Source organism: Pistacia vera, unplaced genomic scaffold (assembly GCF_008641045.1).
Source record: "Pistacia vera cultivar Batoury unplaced genomic scaffold, PisVer_v2 Contig503, whole genome shotgun sequence".
NCBI classification, from domain to species: domain Eukaryota; kingdom Viridiplantae; phylum Streptophyta; class Magnoliopsida; order Sapindales; family Anacardiaceae; genus Pistacia; species Pistacia vera.
The window spans coordinates 1,024,089-1,051,676 of NW_022196339.1; the positions used below are offsets into that span (position 1 = coordinate 1,024,089).

Sequence of the window (27,588 nt, forward strand, 5' to 3'; positions counted from 1 at the left end):
CTCAAATACTCTATCCGAAAATGTAGAAGATGAGGACTAAATACCCATTTGTACCCTTCCTTTTATGTCCTGCATCTCTGGTTACTGCTTTAGGTAATTTTCTGCCAATTACAATTGGAAACTTTACATGCTATATAATTTACACTGAACTATTTTTTCCTGATAATTCACTAACTCATTGTTGTTTTCTGCGTAGTTATTCTTTCTAAACTCTTGAAACTTGGACCACCGTTGATTGTTTTAGAGTGCTAAGTTACATGCATTCTTTGGCCTTATGGGCAATGGGCTCTTACATGGCTAAAACCTTGTAAGTGGGATGAAACCAACAATAAATGAAGAATGTCTGTATAGATATCATGCAAGATTCTGCAAAGTTGCTCGCCTTCTAAAGGTATCGGATGAGAAAACGCTTAAAGGTCTTTTACACTCGCTCTTGTATTACACTTGCAAGAAGATGTTTCCATAATTGATTGGTTCTTGTGACTTATTACCATCATGCAATTGTATGTATAGTAATGAGTTGTACTTTAAAAGAAAACATTTGAAATGCTGTAACGCCCCACTCGAGGTACGTAGTTAAAGTGTGTTGTATTGCTTGAATGTTTATTGAGTTGTTCTCATTTGAGCTTGCATGTTGTCATTTTCAGTTGGTTGGTCCTTAGTTGGATTGATGAGTTGATTTGGTTAAGTGTTTGCCCTGATGTTGGTTGAGACTTGGTGAATTTTTGAAATTCAGTCTTTGCCGCGGCAACGTTGGCTTTGTGATTCGTGAGTCAATTCTGTAATTTTTTGCCGGGGCGACGAAAAGTTCTTCGCCGTGACGACGGGCTAGTTGAAAAGTTTAATGAAGTTTCTAGAGGATTTTCCATAGGGGTACAATGACCATTCTACCCCTAATTAGCAGGAAAAGTGGGGAGTGAAATGCAAGAAAATTGCATGGTGAATAGTTTAAATGGGGGTGCATTTGCAAAGAATTAAAGGGCAAAGTTGGAATTCCTAAGAGAGAGTAAGGGTAAAATGGGAAAGAGTGGAGAAAATATGAGATATTAAGGGTTTAGCTTTAGAAACCCTTTCATTCTTTCTTTTCCACTGCCTCTTCCATCCTTCAATTCTCTCANCACATGTTTCTGTTTCTCAATATATATTCTTTTTTAGTTCAAATCTGATAAGACTAGAACTTACCATGTGTGTCTCTAATGTAGTTACGCATGAGCATGTGCTCTTTCAGCGACAGTTGATGAAGACAAAGCAAAAAGAGCATTAGAGAAGGTTTTTCACTATAATATCTTAAAGAATATGGATGCACAACAGGGGCGGGTCAATGGGATCTACCTATTGGAACAGCTGACATGACAACATTGCAATCAAGAAAAATATGGTCTGGTTTTACATATGCAGTTGCTGTATGATAATTGTGGAGATTAGGTTTATATGGGATTTCAAATTGCCATTGAAATCTATGAAGCAGCATGGTCTGAAAATGGACTCGGGTAAGAACCCCCTAAGTTTATCAAACGCTGTTATCTTATAGCTTAGTTAATAGGCTGTTAACTAAGGGATAAGTTTGAGCTTTTTAGATCTAAATCTATCTCAAATCTGTATAGATTTCATTGCATCATCTGTTTTGTCAGTTCATTTATTTTTTTTGGTGGATGTGCCGTTTAACCATTTTCTAGTAGATTCTTGATGTTGTGAAATGTTGGACAAAACTCCGGTAGTTATGATGTCTAGTAGATAATATTTTTGCTCCTTAGGTGATGAAGGAGGAGCAAAAATATTAATAGGGAGATAGAGAAAAATGAATAGGTTAAGAGGAGAAATCAAGAAAGGGATACCAAGGACTCAAATACTCTATCCGAAAATGTAGAAGATGAGGACTAAATACCCATTTGTACCCTTCCTTTTATGTCCTGCATCTCTGGTTACTGCTTTAGGTAATTTTCTGCCAATTACAATTGGAAACTTTACATGCTATATAATTTACACTGAACTATTTTTTCCTGATAATTCACTAACTCATTGTTGTTTTCTGCGTAGTTATTCTTTCTAAACTCTTGAAACTTGGACCACCGTTGATTGTTTTAGAGTGCTAAGTTACATGCATTCTTTGGCCTTATGGGCAATGGGCTCTTACATGGCTAAAACCTTGTAAGTGGGATGAAACCAACAATAAATGAAGAATGTCTGTATAGATATCATGCAAGATTCTGCAAAGTTGCTCGCCTTCTAAAGGTATCGGATGAGAAAACGCTTAAAGGTCTTTTACACTCGCTCTTGTATTACACTTGCAAGAAGATGTTTCCATAATTGATTGGTTCTTGTGACTTATTACCATCATGCAATTGTATGTATAGTAATGAGTTGTACTTTAAAAGAAAACATTTGAAATGCTGTAACGCCCCACTCGAGGTACGTAGTTAAAGTGTGTTGTATTGCTTGAATGTTTATTGAGTTGTTCTCATTTGAGCTTGCATGTTGTCATTTTCAGTTGGTTGGTCCTTAGTTGGATTGATGAGTTGATTTGGTTAAGTGTTTGCCCTGATGTTGGTTGAGACTTGGTGAATTTTTGAAATTCAGTCTTTGCCGCGGCAACGTTGGCTTTGTGATTCGTGAGTCAATTCTGTAATTTTTTGCCGGGGCGACGAAAAGTTCTTCGCCGTGACGACGGGCTAGTTGAAAAGTTTAATGAAGTTTCTAGAGGATTTTCCATAGGGGTACAATGACCATTCTACCCCTAATTAGCAGGAAAAGTGGGGAGTGAAATGCAAGAAAATTGCATGGTGAATAGTTTAAATGGGGGTGCATTTGCAAAGAATTAAAGGGCAAAGTTGGAATTCCTAAGAGAGAGTAAGGGTAAAATGGGAAAGAGTGGAGAAAATATGAGATATTAAGGGTTTAGCTTTAGAAACCCTTTCATTCTTTCTTTTCCACTGCCTCTTCCATCCTTCAATTCTCTCAAGCTTTCATTCAATTTTCCCAATGATTTTTGGAGGGCTTTTGACTAGAAGTTAATACAAGTTGATCCTAAGCACTTAAAGGTAAGAATCCTTACTCTAGATGTGAATTTTATTGGTATAAGAGTAGGATCCTTACTAAGTTTGTGTTGAAGGTTTAAAAGAAAGCATCAAGCCATCAAGAGTAGAGAGCTTAAATGGATTCTGCTTGAGTATAAGGTAAGTAAATCCACCTAAGTTGTGATTTGCATGATGGAATGATGTATAGAGATTTGTATATGATTAATGCTTGAATTTTTATGTTTGAAATGAGTTGATGGATGTATGAATGAGTTCAATGTTGATTTATGGAGAGATGTCCACCATGAGAAGGGTGGATTGTGTTGATAAAATTTGATAGAAGTATGGATAGATTTAGAAGAATTTGAGAGGAATATTTGAAGTGTGTTTTATTTGTAGGATGTGTGATGATTTAAAGGAGTTGAACTCCAATTTTTGGATGGTTAAGAAAGAAGTAGAATTATAGTTAGAGTAGAGTTTAGGTATGCACACATATTGTTTGATGAAATGCCTAAGAGAAGCATGAGTAGAAGTAGAGAACCTTACTTTATGCAACATAGCATATTTGCAGTTCATGAGTGCATATAAGAAAGATTCTAGGCATGAGCTATCCATATGCATATGTTTATATGTGTAATCATCAAAGAAAGAAAGAAAGAAATATGAGTAATGAGAAAGAAATACCCTAAGAACAAAGATAAAGAAAAGAACTACTTCTCTTAGAATAAAGAGAAAGAAATAATTAGCACTAGATAATAAAATGAATAAAAAAAAAAAAAAAAGTGCTAAAGAAGAGAAAAGAGAATAGGTTGTGCGATGGGGAACTCATGAGTGTAGAATTACACACATGTAAACCGCCGTGAGAGAGCTGTCTCCGCCATGAGAGAGCGGAATGAGAATGAGAAAAAGAATTAGTATAGTTGTAAGAATACATGCGGATGAGGGCTATACACGAGAGAGAGTACACTCACATGGCCAAGGGTTCTGAATCCATGCATCAACCAAGACCGATCGGCAAAGAATAAGAGAAAGAATAAGAATGAGAAAGAATGAAAAACATGAGAAAAAAATAAGAGAAAGAATAAGAATGAGAAAGAATGAGAAAAGAATAAGAAAAGAATAGAAAGAAAAGAAAAAAGAGAAAATGCATTGCTTTGCATTAGTGTATATGCATCTCATCCATGCATGTTATCATGATATCCCTCATGGGTGATGAGAATAGAGAGGAAGAAAGAATAGAAAGAAAGAAAAGAACAGTGAGAACTAGAAACAGAGAAAGAACAAGAGAGATTGAATAAGAGAAAGTGACAAGAGTAAGGAAAAAAAAATTTGAAAAGTGATACACGGGGATAGTGGAGTAGAGGATTTACTTACTGAGCATCTTTGTGCTCACCTCGTTGTTTTATATGTTTTTGCAGGACATAGGTGAGGACATGGTCGGATCGATGTTGGCAAGCGGGGAGACTTGGCTACACTGTCCACTGTTATGAGAGTCTTTTTGTACAAATGATATTGTACTATGTAAAGAATGTATATATTAGTAAAGAAAATTTTTGGGCCCAACTATTTTGATAAGTATTGGTGTATTTTTATTAATATATTGGATGAATATGATAGTAGAAAGAAGTCTTTACAAATGCTTATGTAGATTATATTGTTCTACTATTAGTTATCCGATTCTTGTAACTATTCTCAGAATTTAGTTTTCATGGGTACCATTGTTTCCAAATTTTGCAAACAATAAGGGTTATAACATAGATTACAATGTTATAGGAACTAGGAAGCACATTCATAACAAATTTTTTTTATTGAGATGGGTGTATGTTTGACTGTTTAATCACTTGATATGTGCTTATCATATATGTTAATGTATCAGTTAACATATATGATCAGTTACTAGTTTTATAGGTTCTGATCAATTTTCCATTTCACAATATTAGAATTTAGAACAATTATTAGTTTATGGTTTCAGATCATTTATCAGTTATTAGTTTTAATGTATTAGAAATGAACTAATAAAGTAAACAATTAATAATAATAGTTTTAGTACTAGATATTAGACATTAAAAGTACAGAACCAGAGAAAATATATAATATATCTGTAGTTTATTATTATCAGTTTTTAAGAAATAATTTAGATAATTGTACCATCGTTATATAGACATTATTTTCAGAAAAGTATAAGTAAAGAAAAAATGTTTTACAATATCATCTATTCACTGAATATCTTTAGGTCATCACAGGAATTGTGTTAAGCAGTGATTTCTGCTAAAGGTTGGGTCCACATGACAGTTTCATTTTGCATGTCATGCCGCATGTAATGATATAAACTGCATGAGGGTTATCACCCATAGACATATTATATGCATATTTCCATATGAACTTATGATATGTGCCATTTTGTTTTCAGAAAAAAGATTTGGTACTAAAGAATTTTCTTTCAAAGAAAAATATGAAATACTATAATAAAATGAATAATTATAACATAAAAGAAACATCTATTTACCTTTTGTTTTGTTTCTATTTTTTCTATTATATATTTGTCAAGAAAAATAAGTCCTAATTAGTAAACATATTTTTTAAATTATTAGACAATTTGTGGTTTATTACCCTGTCACCTCTAAGGTCTGGAAACTAACAATTGTACCCCTAATGAAGTTTTGTTCCAATTAATGATCGTGTAAGGGATAAGAAAGACATTTTGAATAAACGGTTATTTTTTTTTTAACATCTGAAAAATACAACAATACCAAAATAATTTGTCTTCTTTTCAAAATGGATACTATGTACGATAATTTTCCTGATAAATTTAAGATCTTAATTTAGTTTATTTTCTCATTTTATTGTAAAACCCCCCTCCAGTCAGGTATCCTCTGAATATCCCTCAATGAGAATCTCGAGGATACATGTCTAGAAAACGAGTTGTATTTAGAAAAAATATCTGTGTAAGGATAATAATAGTAATATCCAATACATGCATATAAAATGCCATGCAAGAACCAAACATATAATTTCAAAACTTTAAGAATTTATCCATAAAATACACATTTGAAACATATTTATAAGGTGGACTATTCCAAAAGTTGTTTCACAAATATTTATCATTTACATTATTTACATCAAGATAAAAACATCAAGATGACAATAAATCATCTCCCCTCACGTGTAGCCCCGCTGTCTCTAGCATCCCTCGCTTCTAATCTACCTACAAAGAAATCAACAATAAAAGGGTGAGCACTAATCGCTCAGTGAGGAATGATCCGTTTCATTCTAAATATGCTATTTGATCTTTATTTAAACATATTTGTTAACAAATCACTTATCTTTTACATCTAGGGATACTTCCCCTTTTATTACTAATTCATATGCTTTTCATCATTTTATCCCATGGCTATATAAACATCAATGTGTACACATACAAATAAGTATGTAAACATAGTACACACACATCACATATCATGACATAACATCTAAAATCATCTAACATGAGTATAAATCATCTCATGATGTAAATAACATCATAACTCATGTAATGCAACTAAATGCATATGAAACATTTAACGTCTAGCCGATCGGACCTTTCTTAGCATCTTAAGCACTTCATATCATCTAGCCTCAAATTTCATCTAGAGCTCATATCATCGGGAGGCGTGCTTACGCGTTATTTAGCATCTAAAGCATATATTCATCTTTCCTCAACCGGTATACGAGGATATGCTTACGCGTTTTCCATCGTGTCTATATGCATCTCTATCATGTCTATTTGCATCTCTAACATCTTATGGCATGTAAATACATATTTTGGTGAGCTTAATACTTTTAATTCATCTATGGATTATCAATCCATTTACATTACCTCTTGCTCACATACATCATCTTAAAACATGTATTATATTGCAACTTCATGCCATTTCATAACATTAATCATGTATTAACATCATGACCATGTATATCTTTCAAATATCATCTAACTAATGGGTAAACATTAGTACATGGCATACTTACAATAATACATTAATAATCAATTCATAATCATAAGAATTGATTATGTTAAATCTTAAACTTTAATAACCAGTTTATGCTTCAGGCCATTTTCCATCCTTTTCTCAAACGAATTGGCTCTTGGCATAAACATAAAAGTTATAGGTCTGTGTCTTAGCTTTCTAATGCTTCAAGAATCATCTCATTTCGATTTTTATAACTCAAGTTATGGTCGAAATACAGAAGCAGGGTTACCAAAACCCCTAAGCCCACTAAATCCGAATTTTCATATTAACTATGCCACATCAATTCCTATTGACATTAACCAATAGGTTAACTTATGGATCAAATAAACCTCCCCTTAATAGTCTTTAACATCTTAAAGGAAGTGTAAAATCTCATTCCCATAATCATCCATTATTGCTATAACATTGTAAGCTAATGCAAACAACACATCAACACTTCTAATAGCAACCATTCAACACCATGTGGCCTCCAATACTACAAGTTTTGCCACAATCAGCATCCACACTTCATTTTCTTCAATCAAACATAACAACTCATAAAACATAAATAGCAATAACTTCATGTATAATGAATTCAAAGCAATAAGTAGAATAAATGAGTTCAACTACACTTGCCATCAACTAATTCTATGCCTTAAAGCCTTAATTTAAGGTTTCATAAAAATCTACAAACCCTAGCATAAACCCTAAAGTCATGGGAGGTTCTTCCTTACCTTTTTAAAGACTTCCTCCAACAAATCCTTTGCCTTTGACTTCTTTTACACCTTAATCCTACATATATAACATTATACCTCAACATCTACTTCAAATCTTCAAATCACCTCAAAACTAAAGTTTTTAATCCTTACCTTAAACCCTTCAAATTGAAGATCCAAGGCTCCTATCTTGTTCTCCTTGAAAAATTAAGCAAAACTCCTTTAAAACTTAGAGAAAGAAAGCTTGTTTCATGGAAGATTTGAGAGAAAATGGAAGAAATGTTGAAGAAAGGCTCTCTCCCTTGGCTTGAACGAATTTCATCTCATTTATAGGAAAATATTTCATTTATTTTCCAAAATTATGCAATTGGCCCAATTATTTTAGTTGTATAACTCATAAGTCCTTAATTCTTCAGATAAGGGCATTTTGGTCATTTCACACTAGACATAATTATTACTTAATTAATGCCATTAAATACAATGAAGCCTACTCATCCTTGACTTTTTCAATGCTTATCCATAGACAAAATGACCATTTCACCCCTAGTGCCTTTCTATAGATAATTGATTCATACCGTTCCAAATGAATCGACTATTTGCCCTTAGTTAGATTTTATGCTTTTTAACATAAAATTAACATTTAAAGGACTATTTCGAGTTAGGAACATACCTTTGACATCTTGGGTATTACATTTACTTTATTTGTTTTCTCTATTTTTTTTCCTTATGTTATGCCAAAGGAAAATAGTCAATATATATATATATATATATATATTTGGGGGTGAAGTGTGATTTACAAAAATTAGGGAAAAAGTTTTTACGCCAAACCTTTGATGATGAAACTTTTGTAATCGTAGTGTGTTGGACGTTGGATGATGCTTACAGCTTTGTAAAAAGCATGCCCATTGAACCTGACATGAGTGTTTGGTTGAGTTTGTTGTGTGCCTGTCGAGTTCATCGTAGTGTGGAGCTTGGAGAACTGGCAGCTCAAAGAGTGCTAAAGCTGGAGCCAAGCAGAGGCAGCAATTATGTTCAATAGTTACAACTATATAGAGAAGCTGAAATGTGGGATAAGCAGCATACTTAAGAACCTTTATGAAAGAAAAAGGATTGAAGAACCCTGGTGGCAGTTGAATTAAACTGAGGAACAAGGTTGATGTTTTCTTCTCCAGAGATTCATCATCAGAAAGCACTATTGAGATATATGAGCCTTTAAATAATCTTAGAAAGAACATGGAAAGAAAAACATGTGATTATGAAAGTGTTGACACCTCTGGGGTAGCACTTAACAGTGCAATAAACCTAAACCTTCAGTACACTTGAGAGAAACACAGAGCAAATGAAGCAAAAGAATGGAACCAGAAGATCAAATCCTAGCGCCAAAAACTAGAGAAGAAGAAGACACAGACACGGCTATGGCAGATGCTAACGAAAACGCAGAAGCAATAGAGCCCAACTCTCCAAACTTGAGAGAGTCAAGTGACTTGGACTTAGACTCAGACTTAGAAGATGAAGCACATAAAAAATTATCGAGTCCGGACTCGCCAATGAGCCCTCCAACTATGAAGTCCATGTTAAAGTACTTTTTTATATCAATTTGAATATGAATTTCAATACCCAGTTCTTGGATTTTTGTTTTTAGTAATAACATTGTTTTGCTTTTTTATTGTTTTTGTTAATGGCTTTAGGGTTTTGAGGAAAATGGGTGAGATTGAGAAGTTGAGACAAGCAAGAGAAGCTATGAATGAGATTTTTTCCATGGACTCCTGTTATATGGCAAGAGTGGGCTCAAGATGAAGCTTCTATTTCACCTGGCTATGTTTTAGATTTTGCATTTTGTGTTCTTGTTATTGGTTTCATGATCAAATTTTGATTGCTTAGGGTTTATGGTTAATGAGAGAAAGTATAAAGAGAAAAATTAAATAGATTCGTTTGAAAGAAGGAAGTGATTATCTTTTGGGGTTTAAATGGTGAAAACGATGTTGAATTCAAGTTTATGTGATTTCTATCTACTGAGCCTCAGCTCAAACGTCAGCTTAATTGAGTAAAAGAAATGAAGTTTTGAGCTTTCTTCCTTTCTATTTTTTTTTCGTATGTTGCAACTAGGAAGCAATGATGGTTGACTTGGGAAGTTTGTTTTTGATAATTTGCGGCTATCTGATATTTTGTTTGTTTATAGATTTTGAGTTCCCTCTTGTCATTGCTTTTATGGATAGCCTGCTCGCCCTCTTGCAAAACTCATTTCTCTTAGTATAAGTATATTAGTTTCTCCAAAACATAAAGCTCAATGTTGAACATCAGTAAGTGTACCTCCTAATGACAGTTACCCCCAAAGCAAAAAAATAAAAGGGCGGTCAGCTAAATTTTAAGATTTTGATCTTTTCTTGTTCTGCATGACTGATACTAAAGGTTTGGGTATACTTTAAGATTTCATCGCTCTGTCTAGCTGAAGGTAGTTTCTTGCTGATTCTCTACTTCAGCTTTGTAGACCTGAGGCATTTATGGGGATTGAGAAGATTCATATTGTCTAGTAGGTTTTTGTTATCATTATGGATTTTGAATTACTTTATGCGTTGATTTATGGATTAAAACATAGTGATCTTAAGAATTCAATTTTGTGGTATTTTAAGTTATTTTCTTAAAAATAAATTTTTGATAAAAAAATTCAGCTTGCCAGATCTATGACTTTTGACTGGCTGAATTATTCCAATAAGTAATTACTAATGACAAAATGGCTCGTTAGTTTCATTTGTATGGTAAAGATGATTGTAGGCCTCGCAATTTAGAATGGATATCAATATTCTTACATTTGTGATGGTGTTTAAAGACACATGGTTCCTTATTGATGCATCATCAAATTTTTCTACCAAATTAGGCGATAGGATGAACTTTTTCAAACTTCTTGGGAATGGAAATCTATTTTTTTTAAGTGGCAGTACATTTTGGAAGTTTTAATTGCATGTTGTCATCTTGTTCCCTACTTTTTGTGGGAAATCAAGTTCTTGCTACTTTCTATTAGAGTTTGCGTATATGTGGAATCAGAGGATAAAAATATTAATTCCGTTCTTCAGAGTTCCTTTAACTATGTAGTTCTTTAAAATTGAAGAACTATAACTTGTTCTGGTGCAGTATATCTCACTTTGGTGTGACTGCTTGAGATTTGTGCAAGAATATGATCCATCTGTGCATGAATTTTCACCTGACGGTATTGCGAAGGGAAGAAATCTCTTCGAGTGTGCTATAACTGCTACTGGTTTGCATGTTGCTGAAGGCAGTAAAATATGGGAAGCCTACAGGGAATTTGAGCAAGCCATTCTCTATACAATAGATGAGACCAACATTAAGGTGATAATTTATAATATATATATTAGAAACTGTAATACTTTCTTTCTAGCTAGTATACTCAAAAAATAACAGTAAAACTCACTAAATATATATAAGGAAATATACATGTAGATGAGTATAAAATAATGGGCCTATAAGTAATTTTTCTTTAATACAAATCTTTTTAAAATATAATAAAGTCACAAAACATCAACTCAACAGTGTTGCCCAACCCTTCTGCTGCGTAACATTCCAAGCGACTGCATCTCACCTATTACTTGCAAAAACATTGAAAACAACGGGGTGAGCACTAATTGCTCAGTAAGTAAACCCGCTATGCTACTATTCTCTCTCCGTTGCTTAAATTCAGAATTTATTTCCTTTCATCACACCTTTCTATTCTTCTCTGTTCTTTCTCTGTTCTTTCCCTATTCCTTCTCTGTTCTTTCTGTATTCTTTCTCTGTTCTTTCTCTATTCTTTCTCTATTATTTCTCTGTTCTTTCTCTGTTCTTTCTCTATTCTTTCTCTGTTCTTTCTCTATTTCTAATTTCTCACCATGATAATAGGCATGGTATCATGCATAGGTATGATGCAAATGCACAAATGCATAGAATGTGCATTTTCTTTTCTGTTTTCTATTCTATTTTCTATTTCTTTTCTAGTCTTTCTATTCTTTCTTTCTTTTTCTATTGTTTCTTTCTTTTCTTTTCTTTTTTTTTTCTGTTCTTTCTTTCTTTCTTTCTATTCTTTCTATTCTTTCTTTTTTCTTCTTTTCTTTCTTATTCTCTGCTTTTTCTTTCTTATTCTCTTCTTTCTATTCTTTTCTTTATTATTCTTTTCTTTTCTTTCTTATTCTTTGCTGATCAGACTTGGTTGAGGCATGAATTCGGAACCCTGGCTATGTGAGTGAGCACAATCCTCATCTACATGCACTCTTATGGACAATACAAATTCTTCGTCTTCTTCTTAGGCCACTCACTAAAGGTGGCGTGCATGTAGGAATATTCTTCTGGGCACAGTCCTCATCCACATGTACTCTTACAGACTGTACAGATTCTTCTTCTTCTTAGGCCGCTCACTAAAGGCGGCGTACATGTGGGAATATTCTTCTTCTTGTCACTCACGGGTTCCCCATCGCAACAACCTTCTTTCCTTTTATCTTTTACACTTCTTTAGATAAAATTTCAGATTTGAACTTCTTCAATATTTCTCATTTCTTTCTATTTGTTCTTTAACTTTAATGTTCATTATTGCTCTTTAATGTTCTTATGAGTATGTATGTATGTATATGGGCTCATGCTTATTATTCTTTCTAAATTCACATGTTTGGATGCAATAATGCAATATGGAATGTGAACATGTCATTCTCTACCATTTACCAACTCATCTCAAGATATCAAATAATCATAATCATGTATGCACTTCTCTTTGACATTTCATCAAACAATTTATATGCACACATCAACTCTAATTTGGGTACATTTCTAACTCTCTTCTAAGCCACAAAATTTGGAATAAAACACACCAAGATTAACGTTAAACCTGTCCAGGATTCACACTTCATAAATTCTACTCCAATTCTTCCATAATTCATCCAAACTTCCATCAAACATCAAGTACACAAACACTACTTCTCATGGATAAATTCTAACCATCATTCAATATCCATTCCATTAACAATTCTTCATAAATAAGCATATACATGCATAAAAGAAATTCTCTACAATTCATCCAAATTCTCTTTCTCTTTGTTCTTTAATGTTCTCATGTATGTGTATGTGCATGGAAATATGCCCATTCTTTGCTATTCTTTCTAAATCCAAATGCTCAAATGCTCAAATACATTATGGCATATAAAGATATAATTATGGAACTAGTATTCTCTACCAACAACATTCCCATACTTGAAATCAATCATAGATTATTAGATTAAAAATAACTAATAAATTGGAGGTACTTTTGAGGTAGTCATTCTGTGTAGGTCATATTCAAGAAGGCATATATCGAGCTATACACATCGGATTGCTATGATCTTGGTCTCATTTTAAATTTTAGAGAAAGGGCTACAACTTTTATGTTTAGGTCTCAACCCAGTTCGATGGGTAAGATGCTCAAAAATCACTCATAAAGTCACGGATTTGATAGGGAAACTATGGTAACATGTTTTCTCTTAGGATTTTCATCAAACAATTCATATGCACATGCTACTACCATGTTGGCTACACTTCCACAACTCTCTAATTAAACCAAATTGTGAGCCAAAAACTCACTAAATTGAGTATCAAACCTGGCTGAATTTATCACTTCTCTACACTCCAAAAATCTCAACACAAAATCTTCCACAACTTCACCAAATCATCACATAACCATACACTACTTCTCATGGCTAGAATTTATAAATCAATAAACATAAAAAACAGCCCATAATTCTCTCATACCATCACATACAAACATGCAAAAAAATTCATTCAACAAAGTCTTGCTCAAATTAAGGTTCAAATTAGGTTTACTTACCTTGAATTTGAGCAACTCCAACACTATACTCTCTCTTTGGTAGAATTCCCTTCTTCTCAAACCCTAAGCATATACAACCATAAGAATTCAAAACTTTAAAAATTAATCTCACTTCTTGCTGCAAGAATCTTACCTTTGGATGCTTAGGATTGAAAATCTATCAAAAGTTAGCCAAAATCCTATGAATTTCCTTGGAAATTTAATGAAGGAATTTGAGAGAATTTTGGTAGAGTGGCTAGGGTTTCTCTTCTTCAACTCTTAATATCATAAAATAATATATGTAGATTCCCATTTTGCCCTTGCATTTTCTATGAAATTCCATCTATGTCCCTTAGTCAATTACCAAAATGCCCATATTTTTATTAATTTCTCCTTGTTATTCTATCTCTTTTCACTCCCCACTTTTTCAACTAATTATGAGTGAAAAGACCATTTTACCCCTAATGAAATTTTAGGGAATTTCATTCACACTTGTTCAAGATAACTTTAATAAAATTCAACTAAATGTATTAGGGCATAAATAAAGCTTCGTAGGATTTTAAGGCACCTTAAAATGACCCTTGGGAAGGGGCTATTTTTTGGTAAAAATAATGAAAGGAAAGTAGAAGCATTCACGGATGGGGACTAGGCTGGTTCTGTAGATGATATAAGTTCAACCTTAGGTTATTGCACTTTTGTTTGGGGAAATTTAGTAACCTAGAGAAGTAAGAAGTAGAATGTAGTAGCTAGAAGTAGTGCTGAGGCTGAGTTTCATGCTATGGCTCATGGGATTTGTGAGCTAATATGGCTAAGAAGAATCTTGGGAGAGCTTGAAATCAAAAGTGCAGAGCCTATGAGGTTGTACTGTGACAACAAGGTTGCGATTGGGATAGCATACAATCTAGTGCATCATGATAGGACCAAGCACGTTGAAATAGATAGACATTTCATCAAAGAGAAGATAGAAGATAAGCTGTTGTGTGTTACCTACTTGCCTACAAGTCAGCGGACAACATATATTCTTACAAAAGGACTGTCTAGACAGTTGTTTGTTAATCTAGTTTCCAAGCTAGGAATGATAAATATCTATTCACTGGCTTGAGGGGGAGTGTAGGATTTCTAGATTAGAATATGATCAATCTAAGAGTTATCTAAGTCTTATCTGGTTTAAGAGATTGAAATAAAAAGATTATCAGGATTTGTTTTCTCTTGATTTCATATTTAAATCTCTCTATATGAGATTCAAGCCAGTTTGGTTTGTAATTCAAAAATAATTTTTAAAAATTAAGTTACAATTAAAAATTGTAAAGTTTTATCTCTAAATTTTAAATATTTGAAAATATATTTTGTATTTTAAATCTCTTTATGAGATTTGGGCCCGTTTGGTTTGTGATTCAAAAATAATTTTAAAAAACTAAGTTACAATTAAAAATTTCAAAGTTTTATCTCTAAATTTTAAATATTTGAAAATATATTTTGTATTTTAAATCTCTTTATGAGATTTGGGCCAGTTTGGTTTGTGATTCAAAAATAATTTTAAAAAACTAAGTTACAATTAAAAATTTTAAAAGCTTTATCTCAATATTTTAAATATTTGAAGATATATATGGTATTAAAAAAAAAAAATTTGAAGTTAAAAAACTATATAAAGACTGAGAAATGATATTTTTCTTGTTTTCCAATTTTACACTAATTTTTAGGATTATATGCAAAAACATTGTTTATTAAAACATTTAACTTATTTTAATAAAAACTATTTTCATAAAATTCCTCATATTCCTTGTTTTCGAAAATAAAATACTATTTAAAATTTATAACAAATAGGCTCTTATTTAGATTATAAACTTTTATATGTGATTGTGGTTGTTCAGCTCACGAGATTGTGTTAAATTTTAAGTATGGTTGTTGAGCGCTTAACTATCAATTTAAGCTTTTAAGTCATGTTGTTAACATTGTTAAAGATGTTACTGAATTATGATACATCTACTTGTTATTTATTGAATGTATGCAATCCTTGCTATTTTAACTCAATGTGTAAAGATGCTTGTCTTTGTTCCTTTTCTTAGATTACACCCTACTTGGAAAAGCTGCAACTATTTAGGTTACAGCAGGAAGCCAAATTTGTTCCTAAACTAATAGATCAGAAAGAGAAGTTGCATAAGAAAAGTGTTAATGGAAAGAGTAAAACATATTCAAACATGAGTGACGAACAGTCTCCAGCTAAGCGGCAGAAAAATACTACTCAAAACCCAAACAAAGTGCATGGGAAAGAAATGGGACGAGCAGAAAAATTAGCTGAAGAAAATGAAGTAGAAGAAGCAAAACCCAAGTTTGAAGAGCATCCAAATGACTAGCACATCAAAGACTCCACCACTGGAAGAGCCAAAGTATACACTGACGAGTGTACTACATTTTTATCAAACCTTAACTTCAGGACAAGTAGAGATCCTCTCGCACTTCAGAGAGAGATTGCTTTTTATTCTTTTTTAACGCTGGACAGGCAAATACAGAGAGATAATTCTGATGGTTTTAAATTTTTTTTAGGCAACTTCTAAAGATCTGAAAAAAATCTTTAGTGATGTTGGTGGGGTTGGATCTTTTCGAATTCTGCAGGACAAGTTCACCGGAAAGTCAAGGGTATGACTCTCTTTCTCTCATTCATTATTTGTCAATGTTGGTGGGGTTGGATCTGTAGGACTGTACCACAGAAATTAGCCCTAAGAAACTAATTTTAATGAGACTGGGAGATCAGAATGGCCAATGCTTTAGGGACATAGAAACTGCTAATTGTAGTCCATTCTCTTTGATCAAAGTTCTCAAGGGAGCTCACTAAAACTTCAATTTGATTTCTTCTTTTCATGTAGTCAATAACTCATTTAGTTCTTACGCTTTTGGTTTTAAGATGAATGTCCTTTCCAGGGACGATTATGTAGTCTCAAATAAACCTTCAAAAGTGTTAAATTCCATAATTATGGTAAAATCGCTTAATTTTCAAGTATAAAGAGTCTTACTATCTAAGAGCATATTTTTTTCATTTTGCTAGCAAGTGATATGCTTAGAAGACTCAACAATAGTCCCATACAAATTTACCCATATTCCAACTGGCTTTAAACTGTAGAGCATCTATATGGGGCCATTGCATACTAATTTATAATATCGTTTGATTGATTTTTGAGGGCCTCGCGTATGTGGATTTTGCCGATGATGCACACCTTGCTACAACCGTAGGAAAGAACAAAAAAAAAAAAAAAAAAAAAAAATTCTTAGGAAGAAGATAAGCATTGCAAGTTCAAATTCAAAGCCAAAGAGAAAGGATTCCACTAGTCATGGGGCCTGTGGAGAGCATGGTAGGCTAAGTGGAATTATGTTTTATCTTTGTTATTACTTGTGTGTGTTTGTTTGTGTGCAATGCAGTCTATAGTCATTTGCATGTTTGTGTTTCCCACTTATGCCTTTTATTTTCTTACTCCTTTAGGTTAAATTGCTGCGCAAAGTAGTAATCAGACTTTCAAGGAGTCTAGAGCACCACACTCTGCTGCTAATAAACGTAGTGATAGCATTTAGCTGAAGGGGAGGAACACATTTGCAATGCCAAGGAACGTTAGGCTACTTGGTGTCCTCTCGACATATCCAAAAGCCAGGGAAGTGAAAGATGAGAGGCTGAAGTCAAATAATGAGTTCAGAGAAATGTTCCTTAAGAAGTGAGGTTTGTTCTTGGGGTTACATGTTACATGTTAAGTAGAATAGCACAGTAATTGACAGATTTCTCTTTCTTATAAAAATCATAAGGTTTTCCTTAATATGTTTCTGTAAACACAGTTATGACAAAAGATACCTATTTGAGGATGAAAAATATATGTGCTATTGAGATCAATCTATATCAGCACCTTTCTTTTAAATTTTCTTCCAAATATGTCAAAGTTTATATCCATTTTATTCAAAAGGGTAAAGTTCTAATATGTTTCCTGTGGAACATATATTTCATCCAATTTGTGATGAGGATAGCCTCAATACCTTACCCCAAGATTCAGAGAAATTTTAGCCAATTAGATGGCGATCAAGTTCCTTTTTATGTGACAAATGACCAATGGTAAAGGATCCAATAAGATGATGAAAATTGTTATGGATTGGTAGTCTATTCTTGGTCTAAAATAACATTGAATACTCACGGTGCAACTGTTAGGTTATTTGCTTTTTTGTACCTATTGATTCTATTCTAGCGGAGAATCCATTTTACTATTTGTCGTATATGAAAATCCTAATGCAGAAAGATGGACCACTAGAGCATTATTGAGTTGGTGTACTGAAACAGCAATGGCCTTGCATCTCATGCTTGTGGAAAATGTGAAAAAATGTCTTTGGTCTGGAAAATGTCTAAGGAAGAATATGAAGAATACCATCTGTATGCTTGCTCGATTAAAATTTCCGCACACATATATTCATTTTTATTGTCTGTTTTGAATGAATATCCATATCTCATATGATTATGTTTGTTTCACTTAGACTCTTCATGATTCTATTGGATGCTTTCATAAAATTTCTCGTAGAATCGAGAATGAGGTTTTTAGTTTGTACATGTTAGATCATGAATTAGTACCAATCTTTAAAAAAGATCTAATTGTTTCACTTTCTATTTTCCGAATGAAATATTTACATAATCCCCATGAATATGATTAAACGTTATTCCATGGTATTTGTATGATATTCCTTCTTAATTTTAAGTGAGTAATTGAGAGGGTTTAAGTGATCTATGAATTATGTTTCATTTTTCGTTTCTTTTATGTACTAAGTCACTAAGTGCGAGATTCCCTCCGGCGACCATTATTAACTTGTTCTCCCATGGGCTCTTTCCCATGTCGCTTGGAATTAGCCTGTCTTCTAACATCACGCCCATGAGTCTCATATTTGGAATTTACCAACCCCTTTCTCGTATTTGGAAAGGGTATTTATACAAGTTTACACCAAAGGAAGTAGTGAGAAATTCGGGATTGCCATTAGACTTGGTAAGCGATTTTGTGATTTTAGTGATTTCGTGCTAGGATCGCGCAGATATTGATTCGTTCTTATCCCTCTTGAGATGTTCGAGATAAGGCTTATCCTTTTGTCTGTCAAACAGCTAAATTGGATGGTCGCGACAAGGTTATGCTGAGTCGGACTTCAAAATTCCATGAACTTGAGATCACGTCGATCTATTGATTTCTAGGCTACTGAGACTTTCGAGCTTACGACAAAAATCACACACAATAGATATTAAAGTAGAAGTCATGATTTGAATCTCTCATGTATTACATCCTGCTGTATTTGGGTTGGTCTTTCTATCTGGATTTGGGCTTGGTTTATGTAACATGTGAAGATGCCTCTTACAGAGCTTAATACCGTTTTCAGCTTAATACCCTTTTCAGCTTAAGCTTTTAGGTCAGGTTGTTTATCAACAAAATTGTTGTTGAAATTTCGTTATAATTTCAATTTCTTGTTGTCTTTCTTGCTTTTAATATAAGTAATCAGTTTATGCATGCTTAAAGTTAAATGTTTTGCACTTAAATAATATTTTTATAAAGGAGATTAAATTAATAGTAATCATTTTGATTAACCATTATTGTGTTCTAGATTGACGTAAACTTTTTTTAATCAATAAGCAGACACTGATTATAAATGTTTAACATTAAAATTCATAGATTCCCTTGAAATTAACTTGGCTTCTATGAGCATCGTGATTATACATGACTAAAATTATCTCATAAAATTTGTGGTTCATAGGGTTAACATAAAAACAAAGAGGAGAAGATGAAAAATTTAATCAATAAACAACAAACGAATGTTAAATAAATACATAATGATCCATCCACTACCATTGAATAAGAGAAATTAATTGAAAGAATTAGCATGTCAAAACATTGAGAGAAAAGTTCAAGATTCTATCTCATATTTCATTAATTCTATCACAGAATATAATGTGTTGAAAAATTAGAATAGAAAGGTCTCATAACTGTAAAATTTGTCTCTCTTCTAATTGATTCTATCTATTATTGAAAGTATAGTCTCTAATGAATTTCAAATCCAACTTCACTCCCTTGTGGCGTACGTCTAATAATAGTCTCTAATAAACAACATAAAAATTTATCTTATAAATGAAGAAGTTTTAACTCGAAAGGGATATGGACCTAATGTTGTTTGCTACAATACTTTAATCAAATGGTATTGCAAGAATAAAGAAGTCAACGAAGTTCTTAGTCTTTATCAAAAGAAGATTTTAGAAGGAAAGGCCTAATATGATTATAAAGCTACTGTAAAAGATGCACAGAAATTAGTTGGTGAGATGCAACTTAATGGTTTTACCTTATTCTTGGACACATAGCATTTTCATTGATGGACTTTGCAAGAATGGATGTGTTTTGGAAGAAGTGGAAATGTTTCATACTTTAGTAAATAATAAGTTTGTAGTTGACCTTGAAAGCTTGAATTCCCTCTTTGATGGATTAAGTAAAATAGGGATATCCGAAACTGCTTGGTAGCTATTTTAGAAATTTCTCTCATTGAAAGCCTAGTGCCAAACATTGTTGTTAGAAATTTTGTAACTGGTTTTAGAATTTAGTTTTGGTGGATACCATTGTTTCCAAATTTTACAAGCAATTGGGGTCATATAGAGATTACAAGGTTATAAGAATTACATTCATAACAAAAGCTCTTTACTGAGATAGGTGAATGTGCAACTATCTAATCACTTGATATGTGTTGATCATATATGTTAATGTATAGTGCACGTTGTGGATAAGCTAATGTGAACATTACAATAGTATCATAAAGTGTTAAGGACATCAAGTCAACTCTTTTGAGCTTCACTATAATTACAGAAATTCACTTAAGATTTTTATTATTTTATAAATTTGATTATTTTTACTATATTAAACCTCAAGGCTGCCAATATAACTCTATTGTATAATACAAAACTAGTAATTATATTAAACTATACATGCTATTATTTTAGTAATATAGATATTTCAGCAATATAATTAGCATGATAATCTTATTAATATGATAACGAAACATTATTCATATAACTTCTAAAAAGTAAAAAACAATATCCCTTGAATTTTTAATATATCACATTTGATTATGTGAAATATCAATTTTGGTATATTTAAAAGTTTGAAAAATAAATAAAAAAAAAATTATATATCATTGTAAATTAAATACAAAGTTCAATAGCATGATTTATTTAAATCATATAATTTTATTAAAAAAAGTTAAAAAAAATTCCAATTGAATACTTATATAAATTGGGTTGCATTTTGTTTGATTTTTGGATTTAGTAGAAAACCACCTCAAACCGAAAAACACCTGAACGTGGATTTACATTTTTAACTATCAATTTTCGAAATCATAAAGGTGGTTTGAATAGGAAAGATCGATACTTGAAATAAGTTTGCAATTTTGGAAACCTTTAAGGATGTTTGTGAAATTTGTCAAAACATTTCTCTTTAATGCATTTGCCTTTTGCAATGACGGAAAAAATGGCCCACAAAAACACTCTTCATACATGGCTTTGGGATTCAGATCACCATTTCGTTCGTCTTCAATCTCTCAAAACCCATCTTCGAAAGTTAATGTTTTATTTTTGTTAGCTCACTTACACAACCTCACATCTTCAAGCTCCAAAAATAAAGTTTCGTATTCATTCAAAAAACCCCTTGAACGATCCTCACTTGCTAAATTCCTCGAAGAAAATTGTCGATCAGGTAGCTTTACTCTGAATGAAGCATTGTACTTTTTTTGTTACATGATTAATTCGAAACCCATTTCTCCAATTTCATCATTCACTACTTTGTTTAGTGCACTAGGTAAGAAGAAGCATTATTATGAAGTGATTTCGCTATATAAGCTGTTGAATTCAACTGGGTTATCTCCAGATTTTATATCTTTGAATATGTTGATGAATTGCTTCTGTAATATTGAAAGGGTTTTTGATGGTTATGTGGTTTTTGGGGCAATTTTGAAGTTGTGTTTTAGCCCAAATACCGCGACATTTAATTGTTTGATTAAAGGTCTGTGTGTAGAGAGAAAGTTAATGGAATCAATGGAATTGTTTAAAAAAATGATTGTTGTTGGTTGTAGGCCTAATGTGATCACTTGCAACACTTTGATTGGTGGATTGTGTAAAATAGGGAAGATAAGTGTTGCCATTAAGTTGCTTGAAGAGATGGTTAACGGGAATAAAGAATCTAGTGTTATTTGTAGGCCAAATGTTGTTACTTATAGTACTATAATTAATGGCCTCTGTAAGGTTGGATTGGTTGAGAAGGCTAGACAACTATTGTTGGAACATATGATTCCAAGAGGTGTGGTTCCTAACATTTATACCTACAACATTTTAATAAACGGTTATTGCTTGGCAGATAGAATTGATGATGCAAAGGAGTTGTTTGATTCTATAACTAGAAAAAGGGTATATACCTAATATTGTTTGCTACAGTACTTTAATTAATTAGTATTGCAAGAATAAAGAAGTCAATGAAGCTCTTAGTCTTTATCGAGAGATGATTTCAGAAGGAATTAGGCCTGATGTGATTACATATAATACCTTGTTAACTGGCTTTTTTCTTATAGCTAAGGTGAAAGATACACAGAATTTAGTTGGTGAGATGTGACTTAATGATGTTTTCCCTGATTCCTGGACATATAACATTTTCATTGATGGACTTTGCAAGAATTGATGTGTTTTGGAAGCATTGGAAATGTTTAATACTCTAGTAATTAATAAGTTTGCACTTACCATTGAAGGTTTGAATTCCCTCATTGATGGATTATGTAAAACAGGGAGATTCAAAACTGCTTGGGACCTATTTCAGAAATTCTCTTCATGGAAACCTAGTGCCAAATGTTGTAACATATAGCATTTTGATCAATGGGTTGTGTAAAAATGGACAACTAGAAATGGCAAATGAGTTGTTGTTATATATGGAGGCAAAAGGTTGTGCTCCAGATGTGGTTACATTTACTATGCTTATGTTTGGTTTCCTCAAGAATAATGAGATACCAAAAGTTGTTGAACTCTTTCATAAGATGGTGGAGAAAAATGTGAAGCCGACTGAATATACAATGTCCTTAGTCATGCAGTTACTAATGAAGGCTGAAAATTATTGTGAATGTTTGAACGAGCTTCCTCAATTTACCGTCCAAAAGAAAAATAAGAGTTTGTGTGATAAAGCTTTAGTGAGTATTAGAGTTTTACGGAGCAGAGTCCTGCAAAAGTTCATCCAACTACCCAAATGCTTTGTTTTGGTTATGGTAAGAAGAAGGTTCAGCAAACACTTTCATCTTTTCAAATTTGATAGGGATGGTGATGGTGATGATTGAGAACGATGGCTTCCCTAACCAGACATACAATATGTGATCTGTCTCTATTGTAAGTGCATATAGTGGAGGTGGTAGCATTACAGGCTGTGTCAGGATTTGCACATGAAGTAGGTCTTAAGGGTTTGAGGATTATTTTTGGTGCAAATTTCAGTTAGCAAAAGTTGTATACGAGAAATTGTGGAATGGTTCTTACTTCAACTACGACAATAATGGTAGCCGCTCAAGTTCATCTATTCAAGCTGATCAGTTTACTGGAAAATGGTATGTTGCAACTGATTAACTTCATTCATTGATATTCTCAAATATCCAGGAATGATAAATCTTGATTTATTTATAGTGTTTGACATGTTTATGTTTCTCAATATATATTCTTTTTTAGTTCAAATCTGATAAGACTAGAACTTAGCAGGTGTCTCTAATGTAGTTGTGCATGAGCATGTGCTCTTTCAGCTATAGTTGACGAAGACAAAGCAAAAAGAGCATTAGAGAAGGTTTTTCTCTATAATATCCTAAAGAATATGGATACACAACGGCGGTTGATCAATGGGATCTACCTGTTGGAACAGTTGACATGACAACATTGCATTCAAGAAAAATATGGTCTGGTGTTACATATGCGGTTGCTGTAACGATGATTGTGGAGATTTGGTTGATATGGGATTTCAAATTGCCATTGAAATCTTTGAAGCAGGATGGTCTGAAAATGGACTTGGGTAAGAACCCCCTAAGTTTATCAAACGCTCTTATCTTATAGCGTAGTTAATAGGCTGTTAACTAACGTATGAGTTTGTGTTTTTTTAGATCTAAATCTATCTCAAATCTGTATAGATTTCATTGCAGCATCTGTTTTGTCAGTTCATTTATTTTTTTGGTGGATGTGTCGTTTAACCATTTCCTAGTAGATTCTTGATGTTGTGAAATGTTAGACAAAACTCCAGTAGTTATAATGTCTAGTAGATAATATTTTTGCTCCTTAGGGGATGGAGGAGGAGAAGAATAACATAGATAGATAATATAGGTTCTATAGAGGGAGATAGAGAGAAATTAATAGGTTAAGAGGAGAAATCAAGAAAGGGATACCAAGGACTGAAATACTCTATCCTAAAATGTAGAAGATAAGGACTAAATACCCATTTACACCCATCCTTTACGTCTTGCATCATCAGGTTACTACCTTTAGGACAATTTTCTACCGATTACAATTGGAAACTTTATATTCTGCATAATTTACACTGAAAATTATCTGCTTCAGAACTATTTGTTCCTGATAATTCACTAACTCATTGTTGTTTTCTACGTAGTTATTCTTTCTAAACTCTTGAAGCTTGGACCACTGTTGATTGTTTTAGAGTGCTAAGTTACATGCATTCTTTGGCCGTATGGGCAATGGGTTCTTACAAGGCCAAAACCTTGTAAGAATGGAATGAAACCATCAATAAATGAAGAATGTTTGTATATATATCATGCAAGATTCTGCAAAGTTGCTCGCCTTCTAAAGGTATCAGATGAGAAAACGCTTATAGGTCTTTTAAGGTCACTCTTGTATTACACTTGCAAGAAGATGTTTCCATAATTGATTGGTTCTTGTTACTTATTACCGTCATGCAATTTTATGTATACTAATGAGTTGTATTTTAAAAGAAAACATTTGAAATGCTTATTGTAAATTATATTATTTTACTATTAGTTATCTGATTCTTGTAACTATTTTCAGAATTTAGTTTTGATGGGTACCATTGTTTCCAAATTTTGCAAGCAATAAGGGTTATAACAGAGATTACAATGTTATAGGAACCAGAAAGCACATTTAACAAAAATTCTTGACTTAGATGGGTGTCTGTAGGAGCGGATCCAGGAATTTTTGTTAGGGTGGACCAAATGAAAACTAATTATGCATAACATTCATATTCTATCTTTCTAGTCAAAATTGTCACAAAAAGAAAAAAAAAATTATATTTACTATTGTCCTCTGCGGGGCTTTATATTGAGGAATCGTTGCATCGCCATCTCCTTATCAACATTGTCAAATATATCTTTCTCAACATATGGAATTAGGGTATCATTCAAGAATTGATCTCCCATCCCATTACGTAAATGAGTCTTCACAATTTTCGTAGCAAAAAATGCCCTTTTTACACTTGCAGTTGCAACTGGTAAGGTTAAGGCCAATATGATGAGCAAATATACCAATGAGAAAATAAGATGCTTCTTCTTTTCAACCATTTTATAAGCAAGACTAGTAATATCATTTAGTTCTAAAAAATCACTGTCCAAGCGCATATCATCAATGTAATTATCAAGTTGAAGTTCAAGTGCCATAAGATCAGTAGAAGAAAATTCTAGTGGATAAAATTGAGCAAAACAAACTAATTTTCCCTTATCAAATGCTTGAAAGCAATCACTTGGATTTAGGGAGGCCATGCAAATAAGTAATTTTGTATTACCTTCATTGAAACGATTGTTAAGCTCTGATAGTTGCAAATCTATTATGGCATAGACCAACTCGACACGATAATGAAATAAATTTGTCATCCCTTGAACATTAATGCAACAAATTTCTCTTCCATATTTGGCACATTTATATTATGAGCAATGCAAAAATGTGAAACTTCATCAAGTAGATTATCCCATCCATTATTTTTTATCAACAATAATCTTCTTTTCGACAAGTGAACCAAAGACATGGCATTTATAATATCTTGATCCTTCCTTTGCAATGCTTGTGAAAGTTCAAATGTGATTCCTAAAATGTTTTTCATCATGTGTAGGTTAAAAGCAAAATCAAAAGAAGTCATATAATCCACCAAATCACTTGCTTCAACTCTATTATCAGAATTTTCAGTAAGATCCTCAAGCACTTCAATAACAGATGAAAAGAAATTAATCAAGTGCAATAAAGTCACTTCAAAGCTTGTTTCTCATTAAGAAGATCCTGACGTCTAGGTGACCATCCAACAATATTTATCACACAAGAAACTTTCAAAAAAAGTCTCTCAATATTTGTATCCTTTTTTGGCACAGCTACAAGTGCCAATTGAAGTTGGTGAGCAAAACAATGAACATAGAAGGCATATTCATTATCTTTTAATATAAGTGATTTTAACCCATTAAATTGACCTCGCATATTACTTGCACCATCATAACCTTGTCCACATAATCTTGATATACTGAAATTGTATTTAAAGAACAATGTTTCGATTCCCATCTTTAGTGACAAATCAGTCATATCTATGACATGAATAATGCTCAATAGACACTCAACAACACATCTTCTTTTATTTACATAACGTAAGATAATTGCCATCTGCTCTTTGTTGGATCCATCACCATTATGCTCTTTGTTTGATCCATCACGAGCTTCATCAACTAATATAGAAAAAAAAAAAGCATCTCCAATATCACTAATTAGTTTGTTGATGGTTTCAACTGCAAATGCATTGATTATGTCTTTTTGGATACTAGGAGCAATCAATTTATCATGTCTAGGAGCATTCTCCAATGCTACTAATCTACATTCTTCATTTTGCTTAGTTGTATAGTGTAAAAGTTCAAGAAAGTTTCGCCGATTCATTGAATTATCAGACTTATCATGGCCACGAAAAGGCAATCCTTGCCGAAGAAGAAGCCGACTAGCAAAAATTGATCCTTTCAACTGAATACGATAATCTTCTCGCTGTTGGTTAGATTTCTTATTAATAATTGTACTCACATGCTGTTTTTGGTTCATCAAAGCTTGACAATTTTTCAAAGCTTGGTTATGATAGCTGTTAGGACCTCCAATATGATACTTAATTTTTTTCAAGTCTCTTCCAATTGCGAAACCCATCAAGAACAAAAGAATCACCGCCACTTTGCTCACCTTTATCTGATTTGAAAAGATAACAACATAAACAATATGCAGCATCATTCTCAACACTATTTTCCAACCAGTAAGGATATTTGTCAAGCCAAGAACGTTGGAAACTCTGTTCATGATCACCAGATTTTGATTTGGGAAACTTGTGGTTGTGAGGTTGACAAGGACCCTTTTGTAAATAAAGCATTCTGACTTGGTCTCGAACATTAGGATGATAAAACTAATTCTTGGTCGAATTCCAGGATCAAAAGGAAGACTTTCCAAGTCAACTTCGAAGCAATTTTTCTTTGAAGAAGGTTGGTTTTCATTATCATTAACACCAGAACAAAGTTAAGATGTCTTAGCAATTGACTTTCTTTTAAAATATTTTTCCATATCTAAATACAAAGAAATAAATTAACTCACAAATTGAATTCTATAATAACTATAAAAATTCTAAATTTTCCAACTTAAAGTTTTTCAATCATCAACTTAAAGTCTTAAAGACTTAAACAATATATAAAAACAAAAGCCTCCTTGGTTTTATCTATATTTCTATTTCTATTATCTATATATTATTTTTCTTAGAAATTTTGGGACCACAAAACAATCATTTACCTATCACAAAATATTGGAATATAAAAACTTTCCCTTTTTTCCTAAAAGTTTTCTTAATAAAAAATTCAATGCACAATGTTATTATGCTAATACACACTACACAAATAAAAGAAAAGCATTATACACAAAAAAAAAAAAAAAAAAAAAAAGGAGTACTAACCAGAGAGAAAATAGCTGATTAAATTTTATTGAAGTATGAAATATGAAGAATTAGAGAGAGCAGCAGAGGAACTGTGCAAAAGCGTGA

The 27,588-nt window shown here is 32.6% G+C and overlaps 1 protein-coding gene and 1 long non-coding RNA gene across 2 annotated transcripts; one reads left to right on the forward strand and one right to left on the reverse strand.

Annotated features, from left to right (window-relative positions):
- Positions 1–1,424: 1,424 nt before the first annotated feature.
- Positions 1,425–24,387, forward strand: LOC116105775. Its single transcript, XR_004124155.1, has 2 exons — positions 1,425–1,490; positions 24,190–24,387. It is a non-coding gene; the product is annotated as an uncharacterized LOC116105775 (long non-coding RNA).
- Positions 24,388–25,787: 1,400 nt separating this feature from the next.
- LOC116105685 (zinc finger MYM-type protein 1-like) lies at positions 25,788–26,861 on the reverse strand. Its single transcript, XM_031392098.1, has one exon. It carries the CDS (start codon positions 26,859–26,861, stop codon positions 25,788–25,790), a length of 1,074 nt encoding a protein of 357 aa, XP_031247958.1.
- Between the last annotated feature and the right edge of the window lie 727 nt (positions 26,862–27,588).

Bases quoted from the DNA above. Each gene is read 5' to 3' on its own strand.
- LOC116105685 (XM_031392098.1), bottom strand. From the start codon at position 26,861: ATGAACAGAGTTTCCAACGTTCTTGGCTTGACAAATATCCTTACTGGT.